The sequence below is a fragment of the Spea bombifrons genome, chromosome 12, assembly GCF_027358695.1.
Source record: "Spea bombifrons isolate aSpeBom1 chromosome 12, aSpeBom1.2.pri, whole genome shotgun sequence".
In the NCBI taxonomy this organism is placed as follows: Eukaryota; Metazoa; Chordata; class Amphibia; order Anura; family Pelobatidae; genus Spea; species Spea bombifrons.
The window spans coordinates 586,815-605,527 of NC_071098.1; the positions used below are offsets into that span (position 1 = coordinate 586,815).

The 18,713-nt window shown below is 45.2% G+C and overlaps 1 protein-coding gene across 1 annotated transcript; it reads right to left on the minus strand.

Annotated features, from left to right (window-relative positions):
• Positions 1–1,833: 1,833 nt before the first annotated feature.
• LOC128469553 (uncharacterized) lies at positions 1,834–17,188 on the minus strand. Its single transcript, XM_053451368.1, has 23 exons — positions 16,977–17,188; positions 14,993–15,099; positions 13,962–14,006; positions 13,509–13,662; positions 12,148–12,219; positions 11,708–11,796; positions 11,236–11,392; positions 10,804–10,881; positions 10,390–10,481; positions 9,725–9,830; positions 8,934–9,013; positions 8,599–8,667; positions 7,433–7,493; positions 7,017–7,033; positions 6,662–6,719; positions 4,419–4,511; positions 4,233–4,293; positions 3,856–3,969; positions 3,559–3,616; positions 3,277–3,345; positions 2,688–2,751; positions 2,087–2,158; positions 1,834–2,011 (listed from the first exon to the last, which is right to left on the minus strand). Exons 1-23 carry the CDS (start codon positions 17,031–17,033, stop codon positions 1,907–1,909), a joined length of 1,878 nt encoding a protein of 625 aa, XP_053307343.1. The 5' UTR covers positions 17,034–17,188; the 3' UTR covers positions 1,834–1,906.
• Between the last annotated feature and the right edge of the window lie 1,525 nt (positions 17,189–18,713).

An 18,713-nucleotide genomic window follows, 5' to 3' on the forward strand; every position in this document is an offset into this window, starting at 1 on the left:
TTTGCGAGGATCAATCATTTCGTTCTTACGGTAAATTAGCGGATAGTAAGTGGAGTCACCGGGCCGTCCGTTACTGACGCGCTCTATTTATTTATTAAATACCCCGCAGGGGCCGTTCCCGGGGCAGCAGCTGCTCGGTCTGTGATATCTGCTTATTGACGAGGGGGATCTATATATTAATTATATTGGGGTTGGGGGGTTATCCCGGGGCGAGTCAAGCATTTCACTCCCATAAAGAGTTCCCCCGAGGTCAGGGGCCGGTGTGGGGGCCGGGGGAACACGGGGGCGGGGGCAGAGATTACGTGCGCTGAGCACTTGTGTTACTGTTATATAACGAAAACGGGGCAGAAACAGGAAAAAGTATGGGCCGGACGCGGACACCATAGTAACCGGATCACCATATTTATCAAGGCGGTTAGCAGCGTTTCCATGGTGATTGCCCCAGGTGCAACACTGCCCACTTTACCTTTATAAATATGGTCCAAGGTGGGGTAACCCGAACCCCGTGTGATACGGTAAAGAAAATGCCCCAGAGGGGCCGGAACCCGTTTAACACGCGGGGCAGACATGTTATATGTGTGTTGTATGTTCAGGGCGTGTACAGAGATAAATGATACCGTAACGCAGCGGCCGCCGCATCCGAACCGCAGCCGGCCAACGGGATTTACCGAGCGGATGTCGTTTATCGATCAGGACAATCAAACCAAAAATATAGAAATTCTAGTTTTTTGACGTTTTGGCTCTTCCGGCGCCTGAGGCTGATGGGATTAGCTAACGCCGGACGGCTGCTTTGTCCCCGACGCACCGGCAGCACTGGGCACGCGGTTCGGAGGCTGTCGGGGGGGGGCAGTTAGAGAAGGTTCCTGATGTGTTTTGTGTATCTGATAATAAATGTATTATTTTCTATGTTTTGGGGGCCGCGGCCGGACCCCCCGCTGCAATCTGTTTTCTGTTCTGAGGACCAAATTAGCAAAGAAAAAAAACTTTGTTTTAAATGTTTTGCGGAATATTTAAAGTTTTTCCGTAATACAGAAAAGCGTCTCTCGCCGGGGCGGGGGGAGCTCGGGGGCTTCCGGGGGGCTTCCCATGCACTGAAGTGCCTTTTGGTAAAACGTGTCGGGCGGCTCGCAGGGGCAGATCGCGTTCCGGACCCCTGGAGTTTCATCGGGGCAGAATCCGCGGGAGCCGGGGGGTCCCGATTCACGGCAGCTGTTTGCGCGGCGATAAAGCTTTGGATGCGAATCTACGGCGGAAATAAAAACGTAAACCTTCACTGTCCTGAGTGTTACTCGTCTGTGACTGCAAAGGGCCGGGAGGGGGCCGTTCTGTTTTAGTGGGTGTGGTAAGGGGGCGTGACTGGGGCTATTTGTGTGAGTGGGGCATTTGGTAGAAGAATAATGGGTTTTATTTACGCCGTTTAGCTGACCGGGGCCTCCTAATTATATTGACGTTTTGTTCCGAACGTTATTTATTCCAGGGGTGGGAATCTAAGGTGTGGAAACAATTAGCCCCAGGGGAGGGCAACTACAGCCGCGTGGCAGCAAAACTCATTAAGAGGGCTATCAGGCCCTATAGAAAACACAGCTACAGAAAGGTGGCAAATGTAACACCCACCAGCGAAGCACAGAAAGGATCCAGTCATAGTGTAAATGCTGTCTGATACGCTGCACCCTGGTGGCTGTTACTGGAATTGCAAGTAAAGAACAAGGTTTTGGTCCAAAAGCATTCAATCTGGGCAACCGGCCACCATTTAACCCCCTGCTTACCAGCCCTCCCCTGGCGGCAGAATGTGAAACAAATCAAATGCGTCCGTTTATTATAGAAAGGAGACCAAGATTTCCACGTCGTTTACTGTAAACCGGTACAAAGCGATATAAAATGGGGAGGATCCGCCGGTCATTTTCCGCTAGCTGGCTGGCTGGTCCTGCCGTCCGGCAGAGGTGGTCGGGCAGTAGGGAACAATCTGGCAGAAGACAAACCCGCTTTCCTGAAACGCTCTCTTCAGCTCGACCTTCAGAGAAAGAACGACATTAAAGCGGCGTCACCGATAAAAGACAAAAGATCTCTACAGGGAGACGCCGGTTACCAGTTTCACCGGATCAGAGCACAGTCCGATCACCGCGCCGCCGCTGCCAGGAAGCTTCACCGCGGAGCCGTGCTGCGGAGACAGAGAGACGGGTTACCGGAGACCGGCCGGAAACGTACCGGAGACCGGCCGGAAACGCACCGGACCACCTGTCCTACCATAACCCCACCACCGGCCACCAGGGTTCACTGCAATACCACGTAATCATAGCGGCTAGAGGCTCAGACGTTATGTAAAGAACTTGAGTAGTAGATAAGTGGAACAGCCTCCCAGCAGAAGTGGTAGAGGGTAATACAGTGAGGGTATTAAACATGCATAGGGTAGACATACAGCTCCTGAATCTAAGACGAGACCAACGACTGATTAAGGTTTGAGTCGTTACAGCAGGAGGAACGGGGAGACTAGATTAAAATTTAATTTTGGACTAAAAAAAAATATATATTTTTTTTGCAGAATTTGGCAGATTCGGATTATACAAAGAATTAATAAAATTCCCCCCGTTATCTCCGCCGCCTGATCACCGGTTACTGTATAAGCAGAATCAGCTCTGACATTTTAACCCGGGACTTAACCGCCCCCCCCCACAGAATTACCGAATTACCTGTTTGGCGATTTCTATCATTCGCAGGTTTCCTCGCCCCAAACACTCGTCGGTAAAGATAGATCTTAAAAAGACAAATAAATGGCCGGCAAACGGCATCAAAATACAGAAAATTCCTTAAAAACCTGATTTAAGATTTATTTAATTTAAAAACTGAAAATTGTGAATAAAACGTTATTAATAACGGTTATCACCCAGACACTCAAAATAAATCAGATGAAAGGGAGTTGTGTTACACCCCCCCCACCCCCACTGCGTATCGGAATCGGCACACACGTGTTACACACAAACGAGCCCCTCTTATCTCATTATTCATAATCCAACAACTTCGGATTTTCCCGCCACGGATCTCCGGGATTCCCAGCCGCTCCGATTAACGGGATTACAAACCCCGGCATAACGAAGTGCGGAACGAACGGGTTAATTGCCGACGGATTAACCCTCCAGCGGTAAAAAAAACCATGAGAAACACCAAAAAAAAACTGGTTTAAAGAAAGGGAACATAACCGCGGCCCGGGGGCCGTAACACGCAGGAGCCGCGCCGGTATCGGATTATTACATTATTTCAATAATTAATCAGCATTTCTACCTCCTCAGTTCCAGGTTCTTGTTCATTAATTCGGCCAGAAGCGTCCAGTTCTTTCCCTCTATCGCCTCTCTGAGAAAAGATACGAAATTTACCAAAATAACCACGGGGTCTCGGGGGGCACACGGGGGGGGGCTCACAGGCAGGTTCTACAGCAGTCTTTGGCGACTTTTTGAATGAAATAAGCAAGAAACAGCCCAAAAACGCATCGTGGAGAAATCACTCAGTGAAGTTATTCCTTCTGTAACATAAAAAAAATGGAGATTCTTAAAAAAACGTTCTTACTTGGCGTTATCGGTGAGTTCTGCAAATAACCGCATCGCCTCCACAACGTCGGGGTCACCTGCAGCCAAAACGAGAAACTCACAGAAATTAAAAGATTTTAGCAACAAAATCCGGTCCTGTTTTGTAGAAACTACTCCCGGAACCGCAAACAGACACAGATCCGGGTCATGCGTGGCCCTGACGGGTGGGACGGAGGTCTCGTAATACTTATTATTCCTTTTTCCTGAATTTTCAGATCAGTAAATCGTCTGTTTTTGGCGCAGGGAGCGAAATAAGATTTTTGGTGCCGCGTCTCACCGTTCAGCCATCGCTGCCGGACGTCGCTGTGAATGACTCCGGAGTCGCTCGGGTCCCTCAGGTAAGCGAGCCAGAAGGGGGGCGCGCAGGTCACGTCCATCGGCTCGTAGTGTCCTGAATCCAGAAACGGGCAAAACACAGAAAAACCTGCTTTACGGAGGGTGGAGGAGTCTCACGCGGGGTTAATATTGTGAGCCCCCGGAACCCGCTCTGCCGGAGGGGCCAGAAGACAGGTCGCCCGCAGAGAGATTTGCCGTGGACGGCATTCATAATGCGAAGTAAAGTCAGAGGTTGAACCCACGGCTCTCCTTCCAAATCCCGCTTTAGTGAATAAGCCCCCATGTGACGCGAGACGGGGGGCCGGTGGCAGCACCTACCGAAGCCCTGCTTCTCCATTATGGATTTGCTGAAGTCCATGTAGACGAGGCCTTCGTAAACCTAAAACAAAGACCAACTGCTTTGGAATACGGGCAGCAGCGAGCAAATAACTGCCCCGCAGAGCATCGCTCCCGCTGGCCGGACCCCTCCGCCTGCCCGGCACAGCCCGGACCCCCGTGACGTACCTGCACCACGCGGTCCTGCAGCCCCGCCGTTATAAACAGCTCCTCCTTTTCAACATCCAGGATAAAATTTGGCCTCAAAGACTTCGGCAGATCCTAAACGGGAAAGAAACGCCGCGAGAAAACGCGCGCCGATCAATAACCGATAATCTATATCCCGATAATAATCTATATCTCAATATATCAATAACCGCTAATAATCTATATCCCAATATATCAATAACCGCTAATAATCAATAACCCGATAATAATCTATATCCCAATATATCAATAACCGCTAAAAATCAGTAACCGCTAATAATCTATATCCCAATATATCAATAGCCACTAAAAATCAATAACCCTATAATAATCTATATCCCAATATATCAATAGCCACTAAAAATCAATAACCCTATAATAATCTATATCCCAATATATCAATAACCGCTAAAAATCAATAACCCGATAATAATCTATATCCCAATATATCAATAACCCGATAATAATCTATATCCCGATATATCAATAACCCGATAATAATTATATCCCAATATATCAATAACCCGATAATAATCTATATCCCGATATATCAATAACCCGATAATAATCTATATCCCAATATATCAATAACCCGATAATAATCTATATCCCAATATATCAATAACCGCTAAAAATCAAAACCCGATAATAATCTATATCCCAATATATCAATAACCCGATAATAATCTATATCCCGATATATCAATAACCCGATAATAATCTATACCCCAATATATCAATAACCGCTAATAATCTATACCCCAATATATCAATAACCGATAATAATCTATATCCCAATATATCAATAACCGATAATAATCTATATCCCAATATATCAATAACCCGATAATCTATATCCCAATATATCAATAACCGCTAATAATCTATATCCCAATATATCAATAACCCGATAATCTATATCCCAATATATCAATAACCCGATAATCTATATCCCAATATATCAATAACCTGATAATAATCTATATCCCAATATATCAATAACCGATAATAATCTATATCCCAATATATCAATAACCGATAATAATCTATATCCCAATATATCAATAACCGATAATCTATATCCCAATATATCAATAACCGATAATCTATATCCCAATATATCAATAACCCGATAATAATCTATATCCCAATATATCAATAACCCGATAATCTATATCCCAATATATCAATAACCCGATAATAATCTATATCCCGATAATAATCTATATCCCAATATATCAATAACCGATAATAATCTATATCCCAATATATCAATAACCGATAATCTATATCCCAATATATCAATAACCGATAATCTATATCCCAATATATCAATAACCCGATAATAATCTATATCCCAATATATCAATAACCCGATAATCTATATCCCAATATATCAATAACCCGATAATAATCTATATCCCGATAATAATCTATATCCCAATATATCAATAACCGATAATAATCTATATCCCAATATATCAATAACCGATAATCTATATCCCAATATATCAATAACCCGATAATCTATATCCCAATATATCAATAACCCGATAATAATCTATATCCCAATATATCAATAACCGATAATAATCTATATCCCAATATATCAATAACCGATAATAATCTATATCCCAATATATCAATAACCGATAATCTATATCCCAATATATCAATAACCGATAATCTATATCCCAATATATCAATAACCGATAATCTATATCCCAATATATCAATAACCGATAATCTATATCCCAATATATCAATAACCCGATAATAATCTATATCCCAATATATCAATAACCCGATAATCTATATCCCAATATATCAATAACCCGATAATAATCTATATCCCAATATATCAATAACCGATAATAATCTATATCCAATATATCAATAACCCGATAATAATCTATATCCCGATAATAATCTATATCCCAATATATCAATAACCCGATAATAATCTATATCCCAATATATCAATAACCGATAATAATCTATATCCAATATATCAATAACCCGATAATAATCTATATCCCGATAATAATCTATATCCAATATATCAATAACCCGATAATAATCTATAACCCGATAATAATCTATATCCCAATATATCAATAACCGATAATCTATATCCCAATATATCAATAACCGATAATCTATATCCCAATATATCAATAACCGATAATAATCTATACCAGGCGATCGGTATTTGGGGAACTCACGTCGTCGGTCAGGTTATAGAACTCCAGGAGACATCGCAGAGCGGCAGAAACGATCGCGCTGGAAAGAAAAGGAAGCGTTTGGAGCAAAAACAGAGCGGCGGTCCGGGGGGGGGCTGTAACTCTAACAAAAGCCCCTCTGACCCCACGGACGCCGCTGAACGTTTTCTGGGATTTCTAGGCGAGGAACGGCAATTTAACCATCCGGAGGATTCCGCGAACAGGGAGCGCGGCCGCGGCTCATTTAGCAGATAATTCCCAGATAAACGACACGGAATTCCCGTTATAAGGAAACATAGAATAGAAATATCTGCTTTTATTTGTAGAAAATATTTGACAGAATTTCTTGTTTTCTCACCTGCTCCCCGCCAAGCCCTGAAAAACAAGAAAGCAGGAAATCTTCAGATCTCTCCCCAAACTTACATTTATTAAAAATATATTTTATCACAAAATATCTCAAGCAGTAAACATTGCGATCCCGGAAACACCACGTTTCTACTAAACTTAGGTGTAAAAAGTGATTTTAACCATTTATAGCAACGAACAGACGGCTCGTTTCAAACAGAGGCCCAGAATATTTTTTAACCCTCGCTGTGCTGCCCCGCATGCAAACGTACGATAATAAAAAATATCAAAACGCTCTCGTTTTTCAGAAATTTCGGGTTTTGTTCAGAAACGATTTCCGATTAATAAAAATGTCTGTTTTATTACATTGAAAGTGCAAATAATAATAATTATATCCGTTAATATAATCGCTCGTCCTGCGCGACTCACCACCTGCCGCGGGATGTTCACGTTATATTTCAGGGTGAAGTTCTTCTTGGACAGAGCGATGCTGCAATAAAGAGAATGTTTTAAATTATTAATAAACAAAAACCCAGCAATATTAACCCTTTCAATTAACCCTTGTATTTGTAGATGTTTTTTGGGGTAATATTTTTGTTGCCCTTGTTACAGCGGCTTTTTTTGGGGGGGGACGGGGATTCGCGCTGATCGTTGTAGTGAATGTGTCTGAGATGTCGTCGATGTACCCCGTCCCAAATCCTAGCTCATTTTGGGTTATTATTACCCCTTCTCCGAGGATTGTTCTCATGAATGTGTCTGAGATGTCGTCGATATACCGCACCTGAGATTCACTTTATACTTTGTTGGGTATCCCACGGCGGGGATAATCCGAACCCTACAGCGGCTGACATCGAGGTTCTGGGATACCCACCAAGGAATATCGACGACATCTCAGACACGTTCACTAAAACGAGCAATCCTAAAGAAATTAAACCCTGACTTATTACATGAGAGGGTCAGGGTGGGATCACTCCGGTCAAATATACATCGCGGCCAGAACGAAAGGACCTCGCGATCATAAAAACACGCTAATTTCTAAATTCTCCATATATTCTATATGCTGCTTCATATAATATGTTATATATTATATGTATATTATATATAACCGGTATATATTATATGTTATGTTATATAACATATAATATATACCGGTGATATATATAACATACATATAATATATATCATATAATATATACCGGTGATATATATATATATATAATATATATATATAATATATAAAATATACACTGGTGATATATATAATATATAACATATACTATATACTGGCGATATATATAATATACATATAATATATAAAATATATACCGGTGATATATATAATATATAACATATAATATATACCGGTGATATATATAACATACATATAATATATAACATATAATATCTACCGGTGATATATATAATATATAACATATAATATATACCATACCGGTGATATATATAACATACATATAATATATAACATATAATATATACCGGTGATATATATATATAATATACATATAATATATAAAATATACACCGGTGATATATATAATATACATATAATATATACTAATAAAAGAATTCTGTACCCCTTCTCAGAGCAAAACTGGTAGAACTTCTTGCAGGTGGCTTGGAGCAGCCGGAGGCCCCCCAGGTACCTGAAAATATAACATTACCGATATCAAAACAAAAACAGCACAAAATGCAAAAAATTAACACTTTAAAAACTATTCGGACGTATAATTAAGGTAAAACGGCTCGAGCCGAATCATCACAAGAGAGCCGGTAACTTTTATCAGGACCTCCGTGGCCTACAGTGTGAACAATTGCCCCCGAGGATGGAGAGTAATTACTTTTACCCCTGGTCTGAAATAGCGAATAATTATTATTATTATTATTATTATTACCTGCAGACCGGACTCACCCCTCCTTCCTGCTGATATAAAACAAATCCAATAAACTTCCAAACTCTGTCGGGTCGTTCAGCGGATGGGGAAGCAGCACCTGCCAGAAAAACCCGGAATATTCCAACCATCTCATAAAGAAATATTTTACATTTATGGCAATAAAGGAGCGGAACGGCCCCCGAGGAGCGAGATCTGCTTCCCGCCAGCAATCCTCCAATGATGATAATAACAATAATAATAGTAATAATAATAATAAATAACTATAATAATAGTAACAGTAATAATAACTATAATAGTAATAATAATAATAATAACTATAATAGTAACAGTAATAACTATAATAGTAATAATAATTATAAGAACAGTAACAGTAATAACTATAATAGTAATAATATATCGGCTGTTCGATAGGATTTGGGGCCTTTAGGAAGCTTTTAAGCTCGTCAGTAATTCGCGTAAATGGTTAAATGTTTGATTTCTTTGAAATTTGTTTTTCAGACTGGAAGCGTGAAAACCAATGATTCTCACATAAACGATAAAGCGACGCGCGTGGCGGGGGAAGGGATCAGGAGTCTCCAATTCACACCGACGGGGTTCAAGCCGGCTGGGAGTGATCGTTAAACGAGGACAAATTACACCCCCCCCCGGGACGTCATTCGCTTTACGGGGTAACAAAGGAGAACGACCCAGATCTCCGTATCCGCGGCTCATCTCCAGCTCGTCGGACGGAGTGAACGACCCCCGACACACGAAGCGCGTCCTCGTTTCCGTGGAAACCCTTTTACCCCATTTCATTGCAGCCCCTCACCAGCGTGGGACTCTCGGATATGGTGACCTCGGCCCAGAAGTTGGCGATGCTCATGGAGATCGTTTTCCCGAAGTATCCGTCAGACGGATTCCCGACGATCCCGATCCTGCCGGAGATCCAAGAGATCATTAACCCTCCGGAGGATGCACTGTAACAAAGCATAGAGACCCCGGTCCCTGGACCCCCCACCGCCATGGAAAAGCTGGCAGCCGCCCCCCCCCCCTGTCCCCGAGGGCCACCAACCCCACAGGGTAACTCTTTGTTTCAGGGGTGGCCCTAAACTGAAAGATTCAGGGGCCCCTTTTTAAATATAAGTAATGAAAAGGGATTGGCGGGCAGGGAGCCGTCGCACCGATTCCTGTTCATTACTTAAATCCCTGCCCCCCAATCCCTGCCCACCGGCCAGTCCCAGTGCTGCCGCTTTATCCTTTTATATATCTTAATAGAAGTCACCGGAAGCGGACGCGTCGTATACTGTGACAACGCGGATTATCGGCCGGATACCAGGTAGTAACGGGTTACACCGGGTAGTAACGGGTTACACCGGGTAGTAACGGGTTACACCGGGTAGTAACGGGTAATTTCCTTCCAATTACAGCCGCCAAGAGATCATCGAGGTGAAAATGAAAGCCGTTACTTGTGATCGCGGCGGCCGGTCGGCGTACCTCGCGTATGCGCGGCGAGTGATCGTCTTCACCGTCCGTTGGGTCTTCATGGTGGAATAATGAGCGAGGCACTTGGTGTAGTCGGGCAATCCCTACCGCGGGGAAATAAAATAAACCCCATGAACCCAGAATCCGCCGGCCGGGAGAGACGGTCCATACCCCCCTCTTACAGAGAAACAGGAACATACAATCCACCGGGAGATCGGCCCCCATCCGGCCCCCGTCTACTCAGTTGTTGGTCTCGTCTTAGATTCAGGAGCCGTATGTCTCTTCCATGCATGTTTAATACCCTCACTGTATTACCCTCTACCACCTCTGCTGGGAGGTTGCTCCTCTTATCTACCACCCCCTCTATGTTGAACTGACGTCCTCATTTATATAAAACGGACCCAGACCCCCCCCCGAGGTTCTCACCACCTGTCCGATGAGCTGGAAGCCGGTGGGTAATTTCATTCCGTACACCGGGACCCCGGCAACGTTTATCAGCCATTCCTAAAGAGAAGATAAACCCCAGAATCCTGCCGGGTTAATAACGGAAGATTTACTCGCTAAACGATAAAAACAAACATTTTCAAATATTTATTTACTTTTCCTCCCCAAATACGTAGAAAAGGCTTCTCGTTTTAATCCCACAAACCCAGCGAATAAGACAAGAACCCTCCGAGACGGTAACGGGATCCCAACGGGAAGAGCCCCCCCCGGACCCCCATATCCAGAAAACATCGTTTATCGAATGCACAGAAATGGCCAAGACGGTCTCTCAGCCCCCCGGCCCCCCAACGCCGGGACTCTCCTGAAACCTAACGCTTCTCACTTTTTACCCCGGGGGGTCTCCGCCGGACTCACCATGTATCCCCCCAGCACCCGCTCCTCGGTCCGCGGGAATCTGTCCAGAAATGTCCGCAGCGCCGGCAGAGACTCCCTCCGGAAACAGTAAAAGACCACGCTGGCCATGCGCGAATCCGTCTCTCCGGGGCCAGGTTTCTCCCAAAAACGGGTAATTCTACGAGAGGAGGATTTACCAAAACCGGACAACGGACATAGACGGGGGGGAGAGAGAGAGAAGACGGGGGGAGAGAGAGAGAAGACGGGGGGGAGAGAGAGAGAGAAGACGGGGGGGAGAGAGAGAGAAGACGGGGGGGGGGGAGAGAGAGAGAAGACGGGGGGGAGAGAGAGAGAAGACGGGGGGGAGAGAGAGAGAAGACGGGGGGGGGGAGAGAGAGAGTGAGAGTGTGAGAGAACGGGGGTTTCGGAGCAGTGATCCCCCACGCCCTTACCCAGCCCGTTTAACCCCCCCGGGCAGTTACCCCCTGCTTACCGGTGAGAGTGCGGGCAAACTTCCACTATCCCCCTGGATGACGTACATTCCCCTTCCTCCATCTCATAATAGATTGCAAGCTCACCTTCCTAGGGGATAAAGATCTTTCCTTACTTCTGTACAAATTATCCCCCCCCCCACGCCACGGAAACCTCCTGCGTGTGACACGGGGGCAGCCAGAGATACAACGGAAGGAAGAGCGGAACAGCCTCCCAGCAGAAGTGGTAGAGGGTAATGCAGTAAAACAAAAATTAGACTCAATTTAAAGAAAATGGAATGTTCTAAAAAATAAATAATTTAATGCATTTAATGAAAAATAATAATAATGATAATAATAATAAAATAATAATAATAATAAATATTATAAATAATAAAAAATAATAATAATAAATAATAATAATAATAATAAATAATAATAATAATAAATAATAAAATGTTACCTTCAGCCGGAAGAATCTCAGCACCTGAGTCAAATCCAAGTCCTGGTCAGCGCAGAGCATATCGCCAGCGATCTGTCGGAAAGCACACGGCAGGTGATTGGTTAATAGCCGTGATGTCATCGCGTACCGACAGCGAGAAACATAAGTTTTTTTTTCATAAAACGACTAAAATGAAAGAATAAAAGATGAATCGGGGAAGAAAGTAAAATATCGGCGATCGCGCTCCTGTCAGACGAACCGTCCAGCGAGAGGTCACAGACGTCTGCTTCATGAATGCCGAAGAATGAATTTGGATGCGGAGGCAGCTCCCCGCGTGTGTCCCGGCATGCGCGCCGTGCAGTTAACGTGCGCCCGCCGGGGGGGGTTCATTAAACGGGAATGGAAGCCGTAAGAGAGCGGCGCGCGGCCCGCTGACATAATGCACTCGCTAAACGCTTTTTGATTGGACAATCGCATGTTCAGCCATGATGCCGTCTGCGAGGAGCGTGCGATCGCCCGAGACGCCGCATTTATTCCCAATCTCAGCGGCGGCGGCAGAAGATATTAAAGCTGCGAGTCCCGCGGCGCCGGTCCCTGCGGAGGGGTCACGGAAGCGGAGACGGCTCTTATTCCGCCCCAAATCTGTGTCTCATGGAATCTAAATTAAAATGGCTTTCATCCCCAAACGCAAAACGATGAAGGAGAAGCGACTGAATAATAAATCCGTCGGGGAGGAAAAAATCTCTTTATTCATTTTCGGGATTTCTATTAAAACGGATGGCGTAATAAATGCAGCCCCTGCGGCGACGCGTCGGGTACAACGTGCCCGGTATATGACGGGCGCAATAACTACCCCATGCGTGTTATTTGCCCCATAGAAAAGGCTGCCGGGTCAAGACGCCCTAAAGGGGGTGTTAATAGGACGCGGCCCGGACCCAGTAAATGCCCCCCCAGACCCAGTAAATGCCCCCCCCGGACCCGATAAATGCCTCCCCCGGACCCGGTAAATGCCCAGTTGGGGTATAAATTTACGGAAATGTTAGGGCCGGTAAGGAGCCCCGCAGTAAAACGGCAGCCAAAGGGTTAAAGTCCGGAAAGATTAAAAAGTAAATAATTTACGAAGTTTGGGAAAGCGGATTCCTGACCCCGGCGGGGGCCAAACGGCGTTATAATTATTACCCCGGCGGGGGCCAAACGGCGTTACAATTATTACCCCGGCAGGGGCCAAAGGGCGTTATAATTATTACCCCGGCGGGGGCCAAACGGCGTTATAATTATTACCCCGGCGGGCTATAAATCACTAGTCTAATAATAATAAAAAAAGAACGTAACCGCTAAACGGCGTCATTATAATTAATAATTGGAGACCCCCCCCCACTGACCACCATGATGTCATCGTTCAGCTTCTTGCTGCTAACGGCCAGCTCCAGATCCGCCACCCCGCCGAGTCTGGCGTCGTACGTCGTCGTCCCGTCGTTAATGATGTTTTCTACCGGGAAGTCGTTGGCCGTGGCCCAGCGCTCGTAGTGTTTGTACCTGGAGACACCGCGTTTCGGGGTGAATCGCTGAATTCCTGCCTTTGATAAAATTCTGAAGTATTTTTCCTCCTCATTCTAATAAATAGGGGGGGGGGGTCCAGCACTTAAAGGGACTTTTTTTTTTAATCAGATTTAATGGAATTGGGTAAAAGCCAGCGAGAAGTCATGTGACCCCCAACCAGCCGGGAGCCCCCCCCCGACCTCTGGGTAAAAGACCCCAAGAAGCCGCACCATAAGATCGGCGAGGCAGCGCCGGCGGGTCACATGACCCGGGCAGAGTATAAAGGAGCTCCGTACTTATCTGCGTTGGTGACGAGATAAACCTCGCTGAACAGCTGCCTCCTGAAACAACCAAAAACACAAGATTTCAGCCAAAAATTTCAGGTCACTTAGTCTGCCCCTTCCTACAGCCCCCCCCCCCGGGATCGAATATAAGACTCCCAGTTGGTGCTTTTGCCCCCAGTATGTTATGGCTGATATCCCTGCTTGAATGCAGGTGACTCCATTAAGTGTATCTCTAAATAATGACAAGTTAAGGTTTCCATGACGACCGGCATTAGAGCCATTTGGGGAACACATTAGCCGAATCGCTCTTCAAGAGTCCCAGAGGCAGCGCGTATCGGAGAAGGGGGGGGCGCAGCGACGGGAGAAGGGGGGGGAGCGCAGGGACGGGAGAAGGGACGGCGCAGCGACGAGAGAAGGGGGGGCGCAGCGACAGGAGAAGGGGGGGAGCGCAGCGACGGGAGAAGGGGGGAGCGCAGCGACGGGAGAAGGGGGGAGCGCAGCGACGGGAGAAGGGGGGGCGCAGCGACGGGAGAAGGGGGGTTAAGCTGTGATGTGGGGGATTTGCTGTCACTGTTCCTCAGTAGACGCCCGCGGGGTTAAACACGTTAACGCAGCCAGCGGCAGATCACGGGATATCGTTTCAGGTTTACGTGAATCTAATAACCCCCCGGTCGGGGCAGTAAGCGGTGATATCGCGGGTAGCGTTCCATTTGGGGCAGAATGAATGGGACGCGGTGGGGGTCTCGGGGCGGGGGGGGGGGTCGCGGGGCAGACTGTAAACGTGTAATCGCCGGGTAATTTATGATAATCCTCCCACCGATCCACTTAACCACCCCCCGCATAATAAATGCCCCGCGACATCTGCCACCAGCCGGTGCCCCATCTGCCACCTCTGCCCAGACCTGGAGCCGTTTCCAAACACCGAGGAAAGCCGGATTCTGCACCCGATTACCGTCACTGTTACCCCCAAAAGACCGGGCAAGGAATGAGGCGGGGGTAAGTAGGGTGAGAACAGACCGGGGGGTAATAATATGAATAATTACGTGTTTACTGCTTTCCACCAGAAATCCAAGATCTTCTTCCCGCCAACCCCCGGCAGGAGAGCCTTTGGGACGTCCTCCAAAAAAGCGTAGAGTCCGCTTTGATCATTCTGCAAAAAATCAGCCCAAAAATTAAACATTATCGGGAAAATACGGGGGGCCGCGGACCCCGGAGACGCCACGTGCCCCCAAATCAGCCATTTCAAGCATTTTACACGTTCTGCCTCCAAGCCGGGTCCCGGTAAATAACACCACGGCCGCCACGGGCAGGTAATAGCCAGATGATGACATCATCTTCGTATAGCGCCAGCAGACGCCGCGGCGCAAGAACAACAGCGGAAAGCGGCTGTCGGCGAGAGGTCAACGAGATCCCCCCGTACCTTGCTAAATCATCACCCCCCACGTTACGACACTGAGTTCTGGGGGGGCTCGCTTTCTCTGGGGGGGGCTCGCTTTCTCTGAGGGGGGCTCGCTTTCTCTGGGGGGGCTCGCTTTCTCGGGGGGGGGGCTCGCTTTCTCTGGGGGGGGCTCGCTTTCTCGGGGGGGGCTCTTTTATTTGCGTCGGGATGTTTTTAATGTTTTTCATTGAGGGTCCGACTCGCGGAGATAAAGTTTTATTTGGTAAACGTGATGTTTATCCGCTGGAAATAACGAGGCAGAAACCCCAAACCGCTCCGTCCCCGGGGCAAACGGTACAGGAAGCGGCACCGCGACCTTTATTAACCCCACGCTGGGGTTACTACACCCCCCATCACAGTTACTATATACCCTACGCAGAAGTTACTATATACCCCACATAGGATAAACATTACCCCACACTGGGGCTGCCCCACAGGGGGTTACTGTATATGCGACATAGTATATATATATATATATTAGAAGCAGTATATAGTATAAACCGTGTAATAGAAGCAGTATATAGTATATATTAGCAGTATATATATATATTAGAAGTAGTATATAGTATATACCGTGTAATAGAAGCAGTATATAGTATATATTAGTAGTATATATATATATATATTAGAAGTAGTATATAGTATATACCGTGTAATAGAAGCAGTATATAGTATATACCGTGTAATAGAAGCAGTATATAGTATATATTAGTAGTATATATATATATATTAGAAGTAGTATATAGTATATACCGTGTAATAGAAGCAGTATATAGTATATACCGTGTAATAGAAGCAGTATATAGTATATACCGTGTAATAGAAGCAGTATATAGTATATACCGTGTAATTGAAGTAGTATATAGTATATACCGTGTAATAGAAGCAGTATATAGCATATATTAGTAGTATATATATATATTAGAAGTAGTATATAGTATATACCGTGTAATAGAAGCAGTATATAGCATATATTAGTAGTATATATATATATTAGAAGTAGTATATAGTATATACCATGTAATAGTAGCAGTATATACCGTATAATAGAAGCAGTATATAGTATATATTAGTAGTATATATATATATATATATATTAGAAGCAGTATATAGTATATACCGTGTAATAGAAGCAGTATATAGTATATATTAGCAGTATATATATATATATATATATATTAGAAGTAGTATATATAGTATATACCGTATAATAGAAGCAGTATATAGTATATATTAGTAGTATATATATATATATATATATATTAGAAGCAGTATATAGTATATACCGTGTAATAGAAGCAGTATATAGTATATATTAGTAGTATATATATATATATTAGAAGCAGTATATAGTATATACCGTGTAATAGAAGCAGTATATAGCATATATTAGTAGTATATATATATATATTAGAAGTAGTATATAGTATACGCTGCTGGTACCGGACGCTCCGATAAACCTGTTCTGAGATTATTTCTTCTTCTGAGTAATTTATGTCCAAAGAGCTGACACTCTAACCGCCCCCTGGCCTCGCTGCACGCCAAGCACCACACGTCCGCAGCCAGAAAGGAAAGGGTTAAAAGAGGACCTTAATGTGGCTCTCCAGGAGGGTCCCGTGTCCGGCAACCAGCAAAATGCAGATCATCCTGCGCGGTGCTGCGAGGGTTGCGCACCCTGCTATCCGGGCGAGGCTGAGGGGCCAACAATGGCCCCGGCCAACGGTCCTGAGAGCCCCGGGGCAACAGCCAGGCCTACAGGGGCAACAGCCAGGCCTACAGGGGCAACAGCCAGGCCTACAGGGGCAACAGCCAGGCCTACAGGGGCTCCAGAGCACAGCGCAGGGGCTGCTCACTTCTGCACAAGCTCCCCATTCACGTTACAGGCAGCCTCTCCTCCTCCCTATTACACCACTGCCTCTCCTCCTCCCCACCACAGCCTCTCCTCCTCCCCATCGCAGCCTCTCCTCCTCCCCATCGCAGCCTCTCCTCCTCCCCATCGCAGCCTCCTCTCCTCTCCTCCCCATCGCAGCCTCCTCTCCTCTCCTCCCCAATCACAGCCTCTCCTCCTCCCTATTACATCGCAGCCTCTCCTCCTCCCCATCGCAGCCTCTCCTCCTCCCCTTCGCAGCCTCTCCTCCTCCCCATCGCAGCCTCCTCTCCTCCCTTTTGAGGCTCAGTCCCTCCGACCTGAGCTCTCGGACGCTGAGGGTGAACTTTGTTTAGAATGTTTAAAGATTTTTGTAATTACCGAGGAGTTTATTACGAGAATAAGTCGGAGAAACATCCGATACGGGCAAAACGCAGCATTTCACAGAATTAACCCTTTCCCTGCGTCAGCCTCGCTGCGATAAAACGCAGAAAGTGCAGAGGATTAGACGCGAGCGAGCGGAGCCTCGACCACAGAGCGCTCCATCCAAACCGAAATTAAAGCTTGCCCGCTAGTGTAGAATCTTACCCCGCTACTATTAACAAGTACCCCCTATTATTAAAATGTACCCCGCTACTATTAACAAGTACCCCCTATGATTAAAATGTACCCCGCTACTATTAACAAGTACCCCTCTATGATTAAAATGTACCCCGCTACTATTAACAAGTACCCCCTATTATTAAAATGTACCCCGCTACTATTAACAAGTACCCCCTATTATTAAAATGTACCCCGCTACTATTAACAAGTACCCCTCTATGATTAAAATGTACCCCGCTACTATTAACAAGTACCCCCTATGATTAAAATGTACCCCGCTACTATTAACAAGTACCCCCTATGATTAAAATGTACCCCGCTACTATTAACAAGTACCCCTCTATGATTAAAATGTACCCCGCTACTATTAACAAGTACCCCCTATTATTAAAATGTACCCCGCTACTATTAACAAGTACCCCCTATTATTAAAATGTACCCCGCTACTATTAACAAGTACCCCCTATGATTAAAATGTACCCCGCTACTATTAACAAGTACCCCTCTATGATTAAAATGTACCCCGCTACTATTAACAAGTACCCCTCTATGATTAAAATGTACCCCGCTACTATTAACAAGTACCCCTCTATGATTAAAATGTACCCCGCTACTATTAACAAGTACCCCCTATAATTAAAATGTACCCCGCTACTATTAACAAGTACCCCTCTATGATTAAAATGTACCCCGCTACTATTAACAAGTACCCCTCTATGATTAAAATGTACCCCGCTACTATTAACAAGTACCCCCTATTATTAAAATGTACCCCGCTACTATTAACATGTACCCCCTATTATTAAAGTTCACCCCACATCTGCCCCTGTTGCCCCTGTTGCCCCGGCTCTGAGAA